The sequence below is a fragment of the Rattus norvegicus genome, chromosome 3 (genome assembly GCF_021556685.1).
Source record: "Rattus norvegicus strain SHRSP/BbbUtx chromosome 3, alternate assembly SHRSP_T2T, whole genome shotgun sequence".
In the NCBI taxonomy this organism is placed as follows: domain Eukaryota; kingdom Metazoa; phylum Chordata; class Mammalia; order Rodentia; family Muridae; genus Rattus; species Rattus norvegicus.
The window spans coordinates 16409721-16431039 of record NC_141536.1 but is presented as its reverse complement, the minus strand read 5'-3'; the positions used below and the strand labels follow the sequence as shown (position 1 = coordinate 16431039).

General features: G+C 41.2%; 1 protein-coding gene across 3 annotated transcripts in view; it reads left to right on the top strand.

The window, feature by feature from the left end:
• Positions 1-21319, top strand: part of Pbx3 (PBX homeobox 3) — a 194440-nt gene that overhangs the window by 148795 nt on the left and 24326 nt on the right. For all 3 annotated transcript variants that reach the window (XM_087652726.1, XM_087652727.1, NM_001107834.1), the window contains 2 exon segments: positions 9021-9211; positions 16380-16515. In XM_087652726.1, coding sequence (XP_087508852.1) covers positions 9021-9211; positions 16380-16515 — 327 coding nt within the window.

Here is a 21319-nt window from a genome sequence, read left to right as displayed (position 1 = left end):
TATAATATTAAAATGAAATGCAAATTAACACTACAAAATTTTCTAGTTTTTTGGGCAGGACTTTCTGGTATTCAAAAGTATGTTTCATTTGCAAGCATACATCTTGGAAGAGAATGTTCAGATAAGAACTTTGGAAAAATTATTGTGCATGTGTATACAAAAATCCAGTTTTCTGAGTTGACGTGAATAATTGAGAATAAACAAAATAACTCATGGTTGAAAGGTTGCCCTGAGCATAAACAGTAGAAAATGGTTCTAATTTGTAGTATGATCCTAATTGTATAACTTTATGCTAAATAGATCTATGCATATTTACCAGGCAACTGCCACCAGTCAGCTTGCATAGAAAATGGGTATATTGGGGCCAAATGGCATCACTGTTCTGGTCGGTCCTGACTGTCCCTGTCACAGTACTCTGGCTTTGCACCAGACTCACTACTTCACCCAGATGGCCCTGTTAGAAACTGGGTGAAGCTGGCATCAATGGAGAGCAAGGCCTCAAGTATTCTTGTCTGAGAAATGTCCTCACAATCTTCCAAGAGACTTCAGTAACTTCAGTGTCAGCTTACACCAGAATCAGCTCACTAGGGTGTGTGTGCACGTGCACATTTTGCCTTAAAAATGCACATTATATACAAGTTCTACATAGACTAATAGATTGTATTTGAATTAAATAGAAAATTGAGAAATATAAAATTTAAATGTTATAATGGATTATATTTCTGGATATAGTTAGTGGGTTCATAAATATTTCAGTGTATATTTCCTTCCTCATTTTTAACATATCAGAAGGACACCTGTAGACATGTGGAGTCTGCGCAGCACTGTGAACACACAGATTATGATGAGTTTCATAGACTTAGCAGGACTGTAGTTTGCACACGCTGTCCTGTAGGCTCAGCTGTTACAGATGAAGGAGTGGTGTCTCACCTCTTGCACGGTCTTTGCACAGCTTTAGCACAGTGTCTGTGCCAGCGCTGTAGGAAGGATTTCCCTTGTTTGGACACAGAACAAGGGGTTTTGGTTACTTGAATGGCTAGAGTTAAGTGAGGGGAAGGAAGAGCATCTCTAAAATAGATCGCATTGTACTTCCATTTTCTAGATGAGTTAATTGTCCAGTGTCACACGTCAGTGTCAGAATCAGGCATCAGATTAGTTTCTGATCAGAGGCCATCCTTGTCCATCGTGTTTTGTTGTCACACGAAGGCCTGGAAAGTAGTGCAGGCCACCCTAGTCAGGCAGCCAAGGAGCAGCCGTGTTGGTTTTTGTTTGAAATGGGAACAAAAACAGGTGAAAACAAGTATCTTAAAGACTTTCCAAAAATCATATTTTCTTCTTACAAGTGATCATGGGAATGCCAAATGACAGGATGTTTATCAGGAGCTAGGAAGGACTTGTGCATCAAGGCAGATTCAGTGAGTCCCAAAGAAATAAGCTAGGCCAGAATCTTAAGCGGTGTTTACTCTGCTGTGTTTTGCAGTGAAGCTGTAATGAAAATGTATCTGAAGCCTGCTCAGATTTAGACTGCCATAAAATTAACAAACATCACCACTGCAGTAAATTAAAGAACCTTACAAGTTACAAGCACAGCCACAGTCACAGCTGAGCAAGCTATAGAGTTGAAAATCACGTCTAAGCGACAAGGTTCAGCGTTACATACTAGGGATGGATTGTCTGCAGAATTCTATTCTTTCCCCTCCAGAAAATGTTCTTTGATCATACATCTCTGTTTCATAGATTTGGAAATTTAATGATATTTTTAGAATAATCATCCAACTTCAGTTATAAATGTTTTTGAAATATTACATACTGGTTATGTGTTTACAGTGAGGTTTTTTTTTTTTAATTTTGCCATCCTCCAACAGGAAACAATACCATTCTACTTTGGTCCCGTTGACCTGACAACTAGCTGGGATATGATAGTTTTTCAAGGCTTTCAGCAAACACCTTGCAATACTTCATCTTGAGTTTATTGCTTTCTTTTTGTTGAGAGACAAGCCTTCATCTTCTTGATCAGCTCCAGTTCTTAGAAAATGCCTTTACTGTAATTTTCAAGTATGTACCCATGATTAGAGGTCCAGATGTTAGAATAGATGGATTCTGAATGAACATAAGCCATGGGCGCTAATGAGACTTGTTTTTAAGAACCGAAGCTCTCAGATGAGCTGTGCTTTCTTGGTTTCTCTACCTTGCTACCAAAAGAAAATGAACACACTGGCTTTGCAAATGAGATTTGACCTCAGTGTTTGTCCTCAGTTGAAGAGGAAAAGATATATCATGCCTGATGCGACTCTCCCACTCTGCTTGCAGCAGAAGAAATGCTTGTATACAGGCAATTCATGCTGTAATTTACAGCTGCTATAATAGAGATGACACATTGAAAGCTATCTACTATAATTATATTGAAATACATTTTTGCTGAAGGCAAAAATATTGTAAGGTTCCCAACCTTTCTTAAGCGTCTAGAAACCTGCTCCTTGAATTCATCCCAAATCCACTAAAGCACTAGAACCAGACGTAACTCTGCTTGCACTCAAATCCTGGTACTGTTTACAATAGCAAAAGGCTACAAAGAACTCGGGACTCCTGGGGAATGGAGGGTAGAAGAATTTAAGGCAAAGTAAAGGCTATGTTTGTGGTTTTGGAGTATCCCTACATTATATACTTAAATCTGCTGGCGAAAATCACCTTTGCTTGTAAAGAAGTTTTATTTTATCAGGTTAAAAATGCTGATGTTACCACTGGAGGCTGTAGCTCAGGGAAGGATCCCTTCAGCATGTATGTGATCCTAGGTTCAATTTATGGTCCTGGCAAGAAAGATGCTGATGTATGTCTGTGTTACACAAATGCTTCGCTCCATTTTGCCTCTTCTAATAGCTAGGTAGATAAACGGAGGGCACTAGCTGGTGTGAATTTTATATTTCAGTCTCTCTAGCCAGGCTCTTTCATCTATTGCTTCAGGGGAAGTGTCTTTCTTACTGATCAGAAATCTGGGGAATTACCAGTGTGAGGAGTAATTTAATACTTGACGCTTTGTTCTGCAGAGTGGCCAGTGTATGGTTTTCTCTCTGGTTTTTTCTTTTTTTCGGAGCTGGGGACCGAACCCAGGGCCTTGCGCTTCCTAGGTAAGCGCTCTACCACTGAGCCAAATCCCCAACCCCAAGTGTCTGGCTTTTAAGACCTCAGGTGTGCTTTGTATCAAGACAGGGTCTAGCTGAGTCACGCAGGCTGGCCTTGAACTTGTGATCCTCTGGCCTCAGCCTTCTGAGCAGCTGAGATTACAGGCATATGCCAGCACATGCAGCCAAGTTTTACCCATTCATTAGCTATCATGCCAAGGTTTTTCTTGCTTGGAAGGAATATTTGCATATCCCTCTCTCTTTCTCTAAGTAAGTTACTGGTTGGTTGGCTGTATATTGATTTCACTCCAGCTGGCTTATGCAAGATCTTTTAATGTTAACTTTTATCCTCATATAAGAATTTGTAGATTTAATAAGCACTCAAGGAATATGAAAATCTTTAACATTAGAGTAAGTCATATGAGGTGATCAAAGAATTTAGAAAATGAATAGTTGAAGTCAGATTTTAGGGTAACTGCCATTTGTAATGGGGTCTCACTGTGCTTTTGAGGCTGGGCAAAAATTCCCCGGTTCAGTGAATCTTCTGCTTGGAAGTAACCAGGACTATAAGCATGCAAATCACACCAGACAGGGCATCCTCCTTAGAGAGAGTTATTCTTTCCATCAGAAGTAGGTTTCAGAATGAGAGTCATATGAATTGTTGCTAATATTAGTCTTAGGTAGATAGTTGCAAAGACTGAGTCAGTTTTTAGAACTGATCACCAAACTAACAATTTTTTGTTTTATCTGATTTTACAGTTTGGCATTAATTATATGAATTTAAAAGAAGAGAAAAGCATTTTTCAATTGAAAAAAGCCCATCAAAAACTTTTAAGAACCTCTGAAAATTTTAGTTTTGTATATGAACCAAATATATTTGGATGTCAAGGAGGCAGTTTTGCTAGCTAAAATATATCACTAGAGCATTATTTAGAATGTAAATATTTTAAATTCTAGACTATCAGTTGGTTTCTGTTTTTCTAAGGAGAAAGGGCTAAATGGTGAGGGAAAGAACTTACAAAGAAGATTGATTAAGATATTTTAGCAGATGAAACTTTTCATGATTTATGCAAATTGCATCAGTATAGTGTATGCTTAAAACACAGAACTCATCCTAGTTTAGTGGATGAATTGAAAGAAAAAAGGGTTCCTCCTTTTCTTTAATATTCTAGTTAATCAAGGTAAATTTGCATTTATATTACAAATATTTACTAGCAAGTTTTTAGCTGATAATTCCACTTGGCAACCTAAGTTGATGAAAAGTGTCTGTGTTAGCGATGTTGTCTTGGATACGGGAGGTGCCGGACGTCCTGCCGTGCGAGTGCAGTGTGAGCATTGGGACCGGCATCTGTTTGGGTGGACTTTCCAAACAGCTCGGTAGTCCTGGGAGCAGCCACTCTGCTCTATGTTTTTAAGAAAGTTCACCTTTTTACAGAGTGGGTGATGAGGCACTGCTGAGCTTTCCTCGGAAACCAGTTCAGATGATGCTGAAAATGAGGCTGTAATTTACTTTCGGTGGTGTAGAGGAAAAATATCACTTTGTCTAAAGTGTATGCATCTTTCTTAAGGGTGTACCCAGATTTTAATTATCTAAATGTAAATACTTAACGAATTTTACTTAGAGTAATGAGCTAAAGTGCACACACATAAATGAGATGTTCTAATTAATCATGTATGAACTACTGGCTTAAAGGAAAGCTCTGAGTTCCGAGTGCTGGGCTAGTGCCAAGCTGCTCATCAGCGTTTTCATTCATACATGGCTCCGTTTAATAAGTTGTGAGACGTTCAGCAAATGTTTTCAGAAATTATGAGTTTTTAAATGCAATTTTTTTTCTTTTAACCTTTTCCTTTTTTTCCTGTGAGCCTCTAGATGCCCATTAGGAACCACAAAGAAAATATTCATCCTGGAGAGCGTAAAATCAGGCAAAAACAAAGAGAGCTAATATTTCAAGAGTCATTCTCATAATGCCTTGAATTACTTACAGTGACATATACCCTGCAACCATAAGGTATAAGTAGGTTTACAGAAATTCGCAGAGTGCAGTGAGAGCATTAGAGCTCTCTTTATTCTCCAGTCAAACAGTTCTCAGTTTGCGTTTGCAGGACTCTTAAAACTTCTGAGGCCCCACCCCCCGAAGCTTTTGCTCGGTAGATTCTGTCAGCATTTATCATAATAGGAAATCTGAAGTTTTCATTAATCATTTGGAGAATTAACAGCAAGCTATTACAGGTTAGCCTAATTTTTAAAATTTTACTGTATTTAAAAAAAAAAAAACCTTCAGCTGGGCGTGGTGATGACCTATAGCTTTAATCCCAATATTTGGAAGCAAGGGGCATGTGGGTCTCTGTGTCTGAGGCCAGCCTGGTTTAGGAAGTTCCAGGTATGCCAGGGTGAGATAGTGAGACCATGACTTAAAAAAAGAAAAGCCATCAACAACAAACCCCCTTCAAACATTTGTGAGAAGAATATTGCAGAACCGTTTGCAGACACTAATCTTAGGCATGAGAGAGATGAGCTTTATTCACGCACTCACTCCCCCAGTCAATCAGTTGTCATACAGTTGAAGTTTGTAAGGGATTTCTGGGCTTACACATTGGAAGAGAGAAGAGATAGCTAGATATCAGTGGCCTTTTCAGAAAATTGTGGATATCCTCTTTTATACACCAAAACATGACAGGTGGTAATCTGAAACTGTATGACTGAACACATTCTCTGTTCCTTGGGAATCCGTTAGTCTAATCTGTAGTTTGAATAGATTCTTCTCCCTATGCATGCTTTTGTAGTATAGTGCACTGATTGTTTTGGAAGCATTAGCTCACTGGATTGGGATATCTTGTGTAATAATGTATATATTACACATAATACACATCAGTATTATACACTATGAAAATAGACCGCCTAATGTCAACACGGAATATCAGAAAGTCTCCAGGGGAACTACCGGTCACAGGTTTTCAGAAATCCAAATTTTCATTTGAAAGCTAACATTCTATCATTGATACAGATTCTGCAAACTGTTTAGTTCTACGTGATGGGTTGACTTGGCTCATTTTTGAGAAAACATTTACCAAATATCCAACTCTAAACAATAATGACTTATTTGTTTTCAAATCAAAATAGCATTCTGGGGGAAAGTGAAAGTGATCAAATTCTGATTTTACCCTTACAATGAGTTTTCTTGAGTTAGTCACCTTTCGATATGCAGAAGTGCTTCTTATGTACTTGTCCTTTGTCATGGAGTATTAGACCTGCTTGAAGGCTGAGATGTAATGAGATAGACCATCTGTAATTTGACCAAGAATGGTCCTGAATGAGACTGACATATGTGTTTATGTGACAGTGTGGTTGTTTTTTGTTTGTTGTCTGTCTGTCTGTCTGTCTGATGAGTCAAGGATTACCAAGCCCATTGGTCCACAAAATGGTCTGGTACTGTGCAGTTCCACGCTCAGTCAGGAGCCGCTAGTCGCAGTCCTAGTGAAGTTAGGCTAGTCCAAGTTGAGATCGAGAGAATCCAGAAAAGGATATGAAATACCTCAGTAACAGTTTTCAAGCATTGGTTATATATTGAAATGTTATTCATGAATTTTTTGAATAAGATATATCATTAAAGTTAATTTTACCCAGTTTTTTAAATGTTGGCTTATAAAAAATAAAAACCTTTGTGACTCACTCTGTTTTATGGGGAGGCACTGTTCCCAAGATACGAAGTCTTGTGGCCAATTATGAGTAAAGTTAGAAAGGCTGTCCTTGGGGATTTAGTGTGCACATATGTCGGCATAGAAACACCCAGGAGCCCTGCAAAAATATATTTCACAGCTTCAGTTAGCTCATCACTTTCCAAACATACTGTACCTTTGGACCATCTGTTAACATTCTATGGAACTATAGAATTTGCTAATCCTGTGAGAAACAGTTCAACGTTTTTCATTTTACTTATGAGAAAACTAGAGGCTGAGGTTGTCATATTATACAATTTAGAAACATTATAAGCATCTCCTTAGGGAAAGTACAGGAAAAATATATACATGTCTTTCTTGGCCACATGGCCACTTGCTTTCAGCTAGGTGTAAATCTAGGTTGATAATATAGCAGGGAAATCTTAAATTTACTTTTAAAAAGTTTCATTTTCTTAAAGATAGAAAAACTTATTTGTTTTTTTTTTTAATTTCTTTTTGAGGCAGTATCTTGCTTTGTAACCCAGTCCAGCTTGGGATTCACTTTGTAGATCAGGCCACTTCAGACTCATAGAGATCTAGCTGCCACTGCTTCCTCTGAATGCTGAAATTAAAGGCATGCACTACCATGCCCAGCCGAAGAACTGTTTTTAATCTATAGAATTCCTTAGTATTTTACTATTTATTAGAAATTTCTGACAATAACTAGCGGTCTTTTAAAATTTGTAGACTATCTTTGATTCTTAAAAGGAAGCAAACGAAACTCACAGAGTCCTCTCAGAAATACACAAGTACATACAGTTTCAGGAGAAGCTGTCTAACTTCCGAAGTCTTCTCCTAACCTCTCCCAGGCTGCAGTTGAGTTGCCTTTGATTATGGTGCAGGGTGCTAGTTTCATGGACACTGACCAGTCTTACTCTCACTCTTAGAAGCAGTACAAAAGCCTAACAGCCTGTAGGTGTTTATTGGCTGTCTGCATTGTGTTTTGTACAACTTCACTCTGAGGAACCCTGTAACTCAACCACCACTCACAAGGAACAAGTTCTCACAATTTAAAACATTTGGAAAATGCTTCAAATGAATGGGAGCAAGATAAATGGCAAGGTTAGCTCTTCAGTTCAGTAACAGTGCTCGAGTGAGCAGTGCTGAGGGAGGTGGACATTATCACAGCTTCAGGATGTGTTTTCCTACGGCCTCAAGATGCCAGGTGCTCTTTATTCAGAGTGCAGACTGCCGCTTATCCACAGAGGAAGCATTGGATTCAGTGCAGAGCCACTCACACAGCACTGAATGTGCACTACAGTTGGCCAGCTGAACAAGATGGTCTCTGAGGGTTGCCAGTTAAAACGTTTCAGACTCAGCTTCAATTCTTGGTCTCCTTTGCCTTTCCCCTGAAGAACTGATTTGTTTGGGAGTGGGGGGGTGCTGCAGAGTGGATACAGACTCATGTTCTTAGAATGCTTGCTTTAGAAAGCTGTGTGCTTACTTAGGCTGGGACCACTGTGCTAGAAGATTTACAAAACAAAGCAAAGCAAAACAGGAATCCCTTCTTTCTCCTTCCGTTCCCCCTGCCTCTGCCCCTCTAAGCTCGACTTGTCAAATCACTAGGATGCTATGCTTGCGATCTCCTGACCAGTCTTACCTGTAAAAACGCCTCCACTCTTTAGAGCAAAAGCATCACTTCCCTCACAAAGCTTCAGGGTGGCACTACTCCTTTGGAATCAGCAGAACACTCCTTAACCATCCTTCCATTGGCCTTTACACTGGTTTATGTGGTAAACAATATTGCATCATTTCTGAAGGCCAGCGCTTCCTCATTTCCATGTTCTTGGCAGCTCAGGAAGGGTTTTAACTTCATGATGCTGCAGCAAACATTTGTTGAGTAAACACAGCGCCCTGGAGAAAAGAGAAGGCATTTAGTATTAGCCATGAGCATGCACTTGATAGGAGCTGGCCACCAGTGCATTCCAGTGGGAAACATCTGTAAGCGGAGCAGGACCGGGTGGGAAGGGGGTCAGGGTCTGCTCCCTTGCATGTCTGGCCATTCAGTTTCAGAAATCTTGCTGTTGTAACCAGTACCTCCTCAGCCTCTTAGTTCACACTCTTCCTGCTCACTGCGGAGTGCTGCTGGCCATTGTGAGTGAGGTAGGAATTTAGATGGGCAAGTGTCTGGGTGTGATAATACAAAGTTTCAGTTTCCTCAGGAGTGATGTTTTCCCGTTACAGGCATGTAATGAATTCACAACACACGTGATGAACCTTCTCCGAGAACAGAGTAGAACACGTCCCATTTCCCCGAAAGAGATCGAAAGGATGGTGGGCATCATCCACAGGAAGTTTAGCTCCATCCAAATGCAGCTCAAGCAGAGCACGTGTGAAGCAGTCATGATTTTAAGATCAAGGTTCCTTGATGCCAGGTATGTGAAGCCGTGAACTGTTTGCTTGGCTTTTTCCCTTCACCCCTCCTAGGTTGTTTCCAGAGAAACTGTCTTAAAGTCTCCATTACTTTGGCTATATGACCTCCTTTCTGTGAATAGACAGGTGATGCACGTCATGGAGCCTGTGTGTCGGTGCCGCCTTTCCTTGTATAGCTAGGTAGCTGCCGACTGAGCGACTCTGAGAAGTGGGTTCCAGAGGCTTTGGAACTCACTACATCCTTTCCTTTCTGACTCCAGAGCAGTGTTGGCTTTTATTTCTGTCGTTTTTGTTTTTTAAATGAAACTAATAAAGGTTTGCTTTAAATAATTTTTTAAAGATTATTTTTACTTTCTCCGTGTGGGGTGTTCTGCCTGCATGTATGTCCTGTGTACCAGTGTGTGCAAGAGCTCATGACAGTCAGAGGAAGGCATCAGGTCCTCTGGAACTGGTGCTGAGGACTGTTGTGAGCCACCCTCTGAGCGCTAAGAACTGGGAACCAGGTATTTTGCTCTCAACTGCTGAGCCATCTCTCCAACCCCTCTAAGAATTGAACATTTACTCTGCTTATGTCTACTGTCTGAAAACACCCGAGACAGTGATAGTCTAGAGACGCGGCTCTGCTTGATTGATCACATTACCATAAAACACTGGTCTCTGTCAGGCCAAGTGAGAAAGCCTGCTAGTGTCCCCCGTGTGGTGTGAGTTAACGGACGGGATGTGGTAGTTAATTGTCTATGGTGACCTACGGAATGTCACGAAGAGCTGTCAAGGACTTAGTCCAGACTGACTGTGAAGATGCCTCTGGGGCATTTCTCAAGCCACAGGTCAGTCCAGCTTTGGAAAAGAATTTCTCTTTTTTCTTGTTTTCTTCTCTTCTTAGATTTTGACAGAAGCCATCATTTTCATATAGATCCCATAACATTAACACAAATATGTGAGGCATTGTTTCAGCTAGAAAACTAAGGGTCTGCCAGACCTGTGTAAGATTCAAGCAGACTTCTCCTCCTAACTTTATACTGTTTTCTAATTAAGCAAAATTCTGGAGCCCCTGGCCCTGCTGAACTGGTCACCAAGACTCTCAATGTTTTTGTTTGTTTGGTTCTTTTGGTGTCTTTTGTACTAGCTTTTTGCTTCCCTCTCTTAAGACTAGTGGTTCCCGTTGATCCTTTTGTACATAAGCTAACGCGCCCCTTGCACAGGCCTGTCTGTCCCCAGGCTCAGTCCCCACAGCTCATTTTTATCATCTTACCCTTAGTACCAACCACTGTGGTGCTCTGATGCTTGCTTAAGCTATGGTAGCCTGTTGGTTTGGGGAGTACAGTACACTCTTGCCTGTTCTTTGTTGTTGTGAAGATCTTTAGTGTTGAATTTTTTGTTTTGTACTGAGGATCGAACACGGACTTATACGTGACAGGCAAGCTTTGTTCCAGTGAGCTACACCCTGAGCCCCTATAAAAGTGCTTAGTTTGAAATAGAATCTCAGTTGCTTCAGACTCCACAGGCATTGGGATTACAGGCAGATGGCACCACACTTCACAGTTTTTACGGTTTACTATTATTTCTAGTTTGAAAATACCAAGATCATTGCACTAAGTTTGGAAAATACATAAACTAGAAGAGAAAGAGGGATAAAAGATTTCAACATTTTGGTCTAATAGAAAAGCATTGCGACTGTTCTAATGTCTTTTCATCTGTTTGTTTTGAGACAGGATCTCTGTGAGGCCCTGGCTGCCTGGAACTTTCTTTGTAGACCAGGGTGGCCTCAAACTCACAGAGATCTGCCTGCCTCTGTCTCACAGTGCTGGCATTAAAGGCTTGCACCATCACTCCGGGACCCATTAGCTTATGTTTTATCATTTTAATTATTTTCCCTAGTTTGCTTATAGCTTGATCCCCAACCCTTTCTTTCTTTCTTCTCCAACTACTCACTTTGCTGTGGGATGTAACGGTTGACGTAGACAAGTCAACGTCAGTTTAGCTTGCATTCACTGGAGGAAATGGATACGAGCAGGTAAATGCATACAGTTGAATAGTATCCTGTTTGATGACACAGTGATTGCAATAGGATGGTAAATCCCGTGAAAGAGAACGCAACAGAGAGGGAAACTATTCTATACTTGATCTTTTGACCTTTCAATTGTTTTCTATGGATTACTTCTCAGAAACGAATGGTTTTTTTACTCCATTTTCCAGCAGTTTTTCATGACATGACATGCCCCGCCCCCAGTCCTCCTGTAGGCCAGTCATTGAAAGTTCAAATGACAGCGAGGGTCTTCTTTATATGTCATCAATTAGAAAACCTAATTGATTGAAGGGACACATGAATGCCTACTTTTTATTTTAAAGATACTTTATTAGAAATATATCAAGGGAAAAATGCGACACAGTTATATTTGAAAATGTGACTTTTTTCCATAAGTGACTGTGACTTGCCCTACTATTTTCAAAAAAGGGTGTCTTTTAAATCATAATAAAAGTTCACTTTCATTAGCACAATAAAGTTCTTATAAACTTTAAATCTTAAAAAGGACTGATTTAAAAGATTTTTACTTTTATTTTTTAGTACGTACATATGCATACGTCTGAATGTGGTTTGTACATTTGGGCATATATTTTCATTTTTAAAGGATTTATGTATTTATTTGTGTGTATGCGTGTGTGCCCATGTGTGTGCGCACACATGCATGCAGTATACATGAAGAAGGGCCTCTAGTCAGCTTGTAAACATGACTCTGACAGGCCTTGCCTTTCTTTCTTATTCCCTGCCTTGCTAAAACTGTTAGATTTCACTCTTCTTTTTTTTTTTTTTTTTTTTTTTTTCGGGGCTGGGGACCGAACCCAGGGCCTTGTGCTTGCTAGGCAAGCGCTCTACCACTGAGCTAAATCCCCAACCCTAGATTGCACTCTTAATGCTAGTCACCAAGGTCTGTTTCCTTATATGGCTTCTTCCTCCCCCTTGAAACTGATTACCAAGTTCCACCTATCAAATGTTGAAGTCCAGCAATCAAATGCCCTCATTGACTCACCTAATTAACATGCCCAATTAAAATTAATCCCCTCATCCTAACATGGGGCTTTTCCTCTTTACCCTTATAACTGCCATCTTCCTATAGGTCATGCGTGTCTCCTCTGTCCAGAGGCAGACCTTTGTCCTCTGGAACAAATACCCCTGCTTGCTCTCCCTTGTTCCCTTCCCTCATCCTCTGTCTCCTGTCCCTGCCTCTCATTCCCTGCCTGTTGCCTGTCTAGGACTAATAAGTCCCATTTGTGCTGAGAACTGGGTCTTCAGGTGTCCGGGGCGGGTGCTTTCCTATGCATGCAGTCTCTGTGGCGCCCAGAAGAGGGTGTCAGGTCCTCTGGAGTGAAGTTCTGGAAGATTGTGAGGCTGACGGATGCTGGAAACTGAACTGTGTCCTCTGAGCCAGCAGCAAGTGCTGCTGACTAACTGCTGAACCGTCTCCAGCCCTATCCACTATGGTGTTTGTTTGTTTGATTTAATAATTTTTTATTTTTTGAGAATTTCATATAAAGTATTCTGGTCATTTAAATGATTACTTCTTCTGATACTTTTAATAGCTGATATCAGAGTTTGGGATGTGGCATCTCGAAGCAACGTTTAATTTGTTTTATCAAATTTGAGCTCATAATAATAATTAAAAAAAAAACAAAGATATTTAGAATGCACATCTGCAGGGACTCTGGGCTAACACTTTCTGTTCTTCCCTGTGAATGCTTTCCCATCATTGTCTGCAAGCACATTTAGTTTTTATATAACTGCATTTATAACACAGATACCTAAATGGTTTCTTTTTCTTCCACAAAGAGTAAGTATGTTATGGCCTTGAATGAGCAGAGCTAGAATGAGAAGATGGCAGATCAGGGAGCAGAATATATCCCCACTCAAACCTGCTCCCCAATCCCCAATCCCAGTGGTGGTGCTGGGACACACATACCACCGAAGGCATAGCCATTTAAAGTGTGGCACCCTGGGACAGGAAAACCAAGGAGTTGTAGGAATGCTTTCCTAGAGAATAAATAAGCATGTCCCATGCCTCCAGTGAATGCAGACCCTAAACTTCAGTCTTTTGTTTGTGTTGGGCTCTAAGTGACCCCTCTGTGCCAAGAGGCAGGCTTGTTGTGCCGAGGCCTACACACCTATCCAGACAGGCAAGCCCTTGCTCAGTGTGCCTGCCTTTCCAGAAGACCATGTTCATGTTTTCTTGATAATTAGACAAGAGTGTAAGCAGTCAGTGTAAAACATTCAGGAACAAACTCGTGTGTCTGCTTTTCCCATGCTGTAATTCATGCAGAGCCAAGTCTACATTGCATTGTAATCTGTTTGAGTCACTTTACTTTCTAGAGATTTCCTTCCATTCCTTCCTTTACTGTTCCCATTGCCCAAATGCCTGCCTGTCATTTACTCCCATGAACCCTGGCCTTCTCGCTGGGCTCCCTGTTGTAGCCGTGCAGTAGAATTGAGTGGAATGGCTAACTTGGGGGTCTGAGGAAGATTAGAGCAGACAGCTAGGTATCAAAGATAACCATCATTCAGTGTCCGGTCATTGCTGTCTTCTAACAGAGGCCCTGGCACAGCAGGTCTTTGAGTTTCCACATCAGCTGCAAAAGTGGGTTTTTATGTGTAGGTCATTCCTGTGTGTTCTCGATAGAGTGCCTTCAATTTGACATGCTCAGTATCAAGTCTAGACCTTTCCCACCCTGCTCACCTCATTCTACTCAGCAGGGGGTGCCTCTGGAGGTCAGACCTCAGTGTTATGCCTTTATTTTCGGGCCACATGTGATTTCTGCAAAATAGGAATCATTCTTCTTTGTGGGTTTCTCATCCACTCTTCTTCTTATTCCTCTTCCTCTACCCATTTTATTTTCAAATCCTTTTCATTTTAATCTCGCCTAGAATGCAATGGTTTAACTTCCTGAAGTTACTAAAATTGAAAAACATCAGGACAGGAACCTGTGATGCTTTGATCAACCTACATTCATTGACTGAGTGCTGTACTGGCCAGGTTGTACCCAACCTGCCATGTTAGTGATATCGTGGTAACAGCAGGCCCGGACACACATACACTCACTTTCCCAAGTGCAGGATATCACAGTTGAGAAAGTCATTAAGATGATTTGGAAGCAAGTGCTGAGAGAATTATCTAGGGAAGGCGTTTTCCAGTCACGGAGTAGCTAATCTAAAGTGAAATCTGACAGATGTTCATTTTCAAGCTGGAATTCTTCAAAACAGAAATAATAACCACCAAGTATAAGCAATGTTTCTGTTACTCAGAATAGGTTGTTAATAAATATTTGGTTTTCTGATATTTCACACACACACACACACACACACACACACACACACACACACACACACCGCTCTAGCTAAAACAGTAAAATATATTCTTCTATTGGTTCCTTTGTGAGGAACTTGTACTGAAGTCCAGGCAGTTGCCTAAAGGGGAAATTTCATAAATCTTTCTTGATGTTTATTATCTCCCCCTCCCATTCTTGCACAGTTCCTATGGCATCTGCCTTCTGAGTGGATCTTGAATCTTATTTCTGTGGCTTTCACTGTGTACCATCTTACCATCACCTCCAACTTGACCTGTGATGCCAGATCTTCAGTAGTCTCTGCATTTCCTTTTGTGCCCTCTTCCAACTGTCTTCCATGTTCAAATGACCATTAAAAACATGGAACCTGGGGTTGGGGATTTGGCTCAGTGGTAGAGCGCTTACCTAGGAAGCACAAGGTCCTGGGTTCGGTCCCCAGCCCCGGAAAAAAAAAAAAAAACATGGAACCTGGCACAAGCCTATAGTCTTAGCATTTAGGATCAGAGGCATGCAGATCTCTGAGTTTGAAACCAACCAGGTCTACATAGAAAACTCTAGGCCAGTCAAGGCATTATGTATAATGAGACCCTGTCTTAAAAAAGAAAAATCAAAAATATATGAGAAGTGGGGCCAGTGAGAGGGCCCCGTGGGTTAAAATTCTTGATATGGAGCTTGACGGCCTAAATTCGAGTCCTGGAGCCTACTTGGTGGAAGGATAGAACCGACTCCCACAAGCTGTCTTCTGAACACCACACGAATGCCTCCATACGTACACCATGCATACACATACACATGTATGCACACATTAAATAAGCAAATGTAAAATAATTTTTGAAAAACAGGAAAACATAAAGCCTCAACAGCTTCCTGTTGCACTGAGACTAAAAGTCGTGTCCACTTGTAACGTGCACAGCCTCTCTGACCGAAGCCTGCCTTTCCTTCAGATCATCTCCTGCTTTCCTTAACTTTTTCTGAGTTCCAGCCTCTTCAAGCCCTTTAAACTAACCAAGTTGTTTTGTATCTCAGGGTCATCCACCTCTTCTCTTTATCTAACTCCTATACATTATTAGATCGTGTATTGATTTCTTCAAGGAGGTCTTTCCTGAGTCTGTAGCTTGTGTCCTTTGTCCCTGTTACACACTGTCATTTCACCTCACACTTTTTTTCATGACACTTTGTATGGTTGTGCTGCAAACCTACTAATTTCTGAGGAGTTTGGGGGGAAAAGGGAATTTAGACATGTTTAGACTATATAGCCTTGGCTGGTCTGGAACACATTATGTAGATCAGGTTAGCTTCAAACTCACAGAGATATGTTGCCTCTGCCTCCTGTGTGTTGAAATTAAAGATGTGCACCAACCCATCCCAGCCTGTGCTTTTCTTTTTCTTTTTCTTTTTTTTTTCCGGAGCTGGGGACCGAACCCAGGGCCTTGCACTTGCTAGGCAAGCACTCTACCACTGAGCTAAATCCCCCAGCCTGTGCTTTTATTTAATGTCTTTCTACCTCTTGCTGACCTGTGGGTGCCTGTAAGTTCTCTAGAGCATGTGTTTCCCTCCTTGTATATCTCTATGTAACACCTAGAATATATTCAGTTTCGGATAAACCTTTTTTGGATGAAGAAGGGGATGAACTAAGCTCCACATTCTTAGACCTTTCTTAGTGGTGCAATACCTTAGACAGGGCTGGGCCATGTCAGAGGCTTCCTGAAGTCTCACACAGCTCTCATAGAGAAATAGTGGACGCCCACTTTCTTTTATCTGGCCCTAATTAATTGTCCCTTTGGCTGATGCTGATTATACTTGCGACTCACTGTTTCCTCCCTGCTTTTCTCGTAGACGGAAAAGGCGTAACTTCAGTAAACAGGCTACAGAAATCTTGAATGAATATTTTTACTCACACCTCAGCAACCCCTACCCCAGTGAAGAAGCCAAAGAGGAGCTGGCCAAGAAATGCAGCATCACAGTATCACAGGTGAGGGACCCCACGGGGCTGTCATTTCTGGGATGCAGGGCACCTGTGCCTCCAGGGCCTTATCTGTCGTCATGGCCAAATGGTCACCTTCAGAGAAGCCATTTATAAAATCTGCATATTTGCATAATTTAATGTGAGAATTTAAAGCTTAAGTGATGTTTTAAAAACACTAAAGACAAGGAATGGAGATTCTGTCCGCCTTCCAGCCCTCAGTGTCAAGCTGCTTCTGACAGACAGGTAAGTGCGCCATGGGGAGAAGCACAGCCATACTTTAGTCACATTGCTGTACTTATGTGTAGGCCTGGTTCCCTTACCCACATAACTCACCCAAGCTGTTTCAATAAGAAACCAGTTTATCTGTTGCTGAAAGGAGATTAATTGAACTCTCAGTGGAAGCCTAATGGAGTTCGCAGCGTCGCTCGTAGGTAGGTGTGCCGCAGTGTTGGAATTCTGTGGGTTTCTTTGCTTTCCTCCTTGTTAGTTTTATTACGGCTGAGACACTACCAGTCTTCCTCAAGTCTGCAGAGACAGCTCAGCAGTTGGGAGTACTTGCTGCCCTTCCAGAGGACTTTGGTTCAGTTCCTGTCACAACCATCTGTAACTCCATTCCCACAGGAGCCAACTCCCTCTTCTGGTCTGTGTAGGCACTTGGTACACAGACAGATATCCAAGCAAAACACTCATAAATATGAAATAGATCAGTAATTAATTTAAAAATATATTCCTCCTGTGTCCACTGAAAAGAAGTACATGTGTGCCAACAGTATGGCTCTGTGAATATTTGCTAAATATTACAGTAATTGTGTATCAGATGGTATAAGTACTATGGAGATGACGTCGGTATACAGGAGGACATGTGTAGGTGACATACAAACACTCCGTTCATGTCACTTGAGCATCTTTGGATTCTGCTGTTCCCTGGGGATTCTGGAGCACACCCTGCTGTAGTGACTGAAGGATGACAGTAAACATATAACTGAAATTACCTAAATTTTTATTCCAATTTTCACTTTTTTTAAAAAATAGTTTGCCATGCAAGCAGTGCTTCTTTGGGAATGCACAGTGGTAATGTAGGAACCAGTTCTGACAGTGTGGAGCTTAAAGAAAAGCCAACTCTCCTAAAAGTTCAGTGCTCAAAAAAGTTGAGTCCTCGACAGATTCCTAATCCTTCCTGAACAGTTTCCACCCACTGGGGACCAAACATTCAAGCAGGACTCTCTAGGGACCATTCTCATCCAGACCACCAGATCGTGACACATACTACATGTATTCCTTCTGTAGAACCCAAGACAAAAAACATCGCCTTTGGATTCCAATGGCTGTTTTATATTAACGTCTTAGGTGATGGTTATTTAAGAGGAAATAATACCCCAAGTTTGCACTGATTTTAGTTTGTTGGTTTGTTCATTTGTTTTTGCTTTGTTTTGAGATATGGTCTCAATGTATAGCCCTGGCTGGCCTTGAGCTAACTCCCTAAGATCCGCCTGCCTCTGCCTCCATACTGCTGGGATTATAGGCCTCGGGCCACCATGCCTGATCCTAGGATGCTTTTTAAACTTTTGTTTTAATATTGTTTCCATAGCAACTTTGATTTGTAATTAGGATTTCATTCAAAGCTTAATTTCCTTCTCTTATTAAATTATGGTTTACTTTGTTTCCTGCCCAGTTTCTTTTAAAAATATTTTGTTTAGTGTTTTTGCAGGCACACATGTGCAATTTTGTGTGCAGAAATGAGAGGACAACTTTCAGGAGTTGGTTCTCTGCTTCCTCCTGGAGAGCTTCGGTCTCCAGGTTTGCCAGTTTCAATGGGATGTAATTTATTTCAATTGCTAGGTACGAAGTTATGTTTAATAGAAAATGCCTCGGTAGAGACTGTGTAGCACTGACTTCCACTTGAAACACTGAGTATAATGTGCAGGACATGAGCAGATGGACATAAGGTTCCAGGAATGAGCAGATCGAAAGTGTTTGGATTTGAGTTGGGCTTTCTGGGGTGTGGATGTTCAAGCTGATCTTGTTCTGACCAAATGTCTGATGGGGCAACAGGAGGGAGGAAGCGCTTATTTTGATCACAGTTTGAGAATACAGGCCTTCATGACACGGTGTGGCTGTAGGTTGGATTGTGAATTGAACTTTGATCCCCATTGTGACCTGTTCCTTTTTGTTCTCTGGAAATGACCTCACAGACAGTCTTAGGGTGTGACTTGTAGGTGATTAAACCAGCCAAGCTGAGCACAAAGATCCAACAGCACTGCGTACGTCCCCACACTCTAGTTAAATGGCTCACTGCAGAGCCAGCTGACAGCCAGGCCTGCTTTCCTGACTGGATGTTGTGGGTCCTTTTATGTGTTTCCTGCTCCCACTCTTTGTTTTAACTTTTAACAATATATTTGACACTGGGGGATAGCATACATTATATCCTTTTCAAGAGCTCTATATCCAGATTTTTTTTTTTTGATGGCTTTAGTATATAGCAATTTAGATGTAGTTCTAGGACGTATTCAATATATGCTTGTGGAATTAGCAATAAAAGGTTTTCTTCTGACTGTTCTGTCAAGAGATCTCACTTCTAAAGGGACTGGGAACACACTTAACAAGTGTTTAAAACACTGTTTAGTGCATTCATTTGCATGTTCCTATGCTATGAGGAGCGCTGAAACAGCGTTCCTCAGTGTGGCCTGGCCAGACTGGAACCTGCTACTGCCTCCTGCCATGCATGGGGATTTCAGGCATGTCGTCGTCGTCGTCGTCGTCGTCGTCGTCGTCGTCGTCGTCGTCGTCGTCGTCATCGCACCTGGCTCTTTTTTAAACCACGCATTTGTTTCTGTGTGTGAGGGGTGTGGGTGTGCAGTGTGCACTGGCACATGCATGGAGTCAGTTCTTCTCCAATAGGTTCCACAAACCAAACTCAGCTCGCCAGCCTCAGCAGCAAAGTTCCTTTACCCACTGAACCGTTTGCTGGCCCACACCTGGCTTTTCCACTTCTTGTCTTTATTTGAAGTTAAGTCTTCCCATCTTGCCTAGGCCTCACTCAGACTTGTGGGCACAGTGGTCCTCATGCTTCCGTCTTCCTAGTGGTTGGGTTTATGGACATCCTCCCTCACACCTGGCCACACCATTTACTGTCTATAGTTTATTTTGAAGTCATCATTGAAAGTTCTGAGAAAAGGGCGAAGACCCAGAAATAATATAGACAGAGATACTCACCTATTTTAAGACATGCTTCCTGATCTTGTCCCATCCGGCAGTCAGTATATGTATCCATTTAATTGTGACAGCTTTCTGAATTTACCTACTTCCTGTCTAAAAAATTAACCTCCTATGCCAGTTCCTCTTCCCGTATCTCTGAAGTGGATGAAATGGTTATTCTGGTAAACACATTGATTCCTATCCTTAGAGTTTTTAGTTCAAGTTCATAAGAAGTGAAAGCAAATAATTTAAATATTTTCATTTCATATGGGTGTTTGCTTGCATGCATGGCTGTATACCATGTACATACATGGCCAGAAGAGGCCATCAGATTTTCTAAAAACTAGAATTATAGACAGACAGTGTAATGAGAGTCAAACCTGCATCCTCTGAAGAACAACTAGTGCTCTTAACCACCGAGCACTAAGGTGTCTCTAGACCTTAACAAAGAATTTTTGTTTCAGGTCTGACAGATAATCTGTTCTAATAAGAGAGCAATGTACCCTACAGTAGAAATTATACTGAAAAACTTAGACATCAGAGATTATAAAATCTACCTTAAAATACTGAAAACAGATAAGAACAACAATACAGTTTGTTGTTGTTGCTATTGTTTGTTTTTCAAGAATTTCTCTGTGTAGCCCTGGTTGTCCTGGAACTTGCTTTGTAGACCAGGCTGGCTCAAACTCACAGGGATTCTCCTATGTCCACCTCTGGAGTGTTGGGATTACCACACCTAGCCTAACAATATAATTTTTAATAACATATAAAATTGAAATTTTATTATTGCTTCAAATACTTTAATAATTAAGAATCAGTAGGAGCCAGGCATGGCCACCCACACGTGCAATCACAGTACACAAGGAATTCCTATAAATTAATAAAGAAGAGGCAACGCGAGTTCCATGTCTGCCAGTCAATCAGTTTGAAAAGTGGGGAGACCTCACTGATGCCATAGAATATGCAAGGGCTCAGTTAGATGGAAATCCCCATTCTCACTAGCGGTCTGGAATGAAGTAACATTTTATCCTTCATAGACTGGCAAAGAGTTAAGTTGAATGATGCCAAGGGTTCTAAGCCTGTGTGTAGCAGCAGGGACCCCTGTTTCCTGCCAGGGGTCAGGTCATGGTAAGAAATGGCCAGGCCAGTCAACCCACAGTCTCACATCTGTATGGAAATGCCCTGGAAAACCTCTCACCTAAAAGGTATATTACAACATTGGAGGAGTATTGTTAGTAACACTAAACTATCTGAAAACTTGAAGTATATTGTTGTCCATTTTCCTAAAAAGATGGATGTTAAACAGTGGCTTCCCATAGCAGCAGCAGGGAAGGATGAACTTTAGTGTGTGTTGATTCCAGTGTGGCCTAGGAACATCACATCAAATGAAAATTCAAATTGCAGATCATCCGTAGTGTATGTCCGCCCTCTTTGAAGTCAGGGGTGGAGACGTGTGGTCAAATACAAGAAGGAGACTAACAAAAGGAAGAGCAAGAAGAGGGATCAGGAAGAAATAAATGGCCAAAGCATCTTAGCAGAATTAATGTATGTTTCCATTTGAGTTGTGAATTTACAGGGACTGATGTGAGTACCATTCACTGTAAACCTACACATC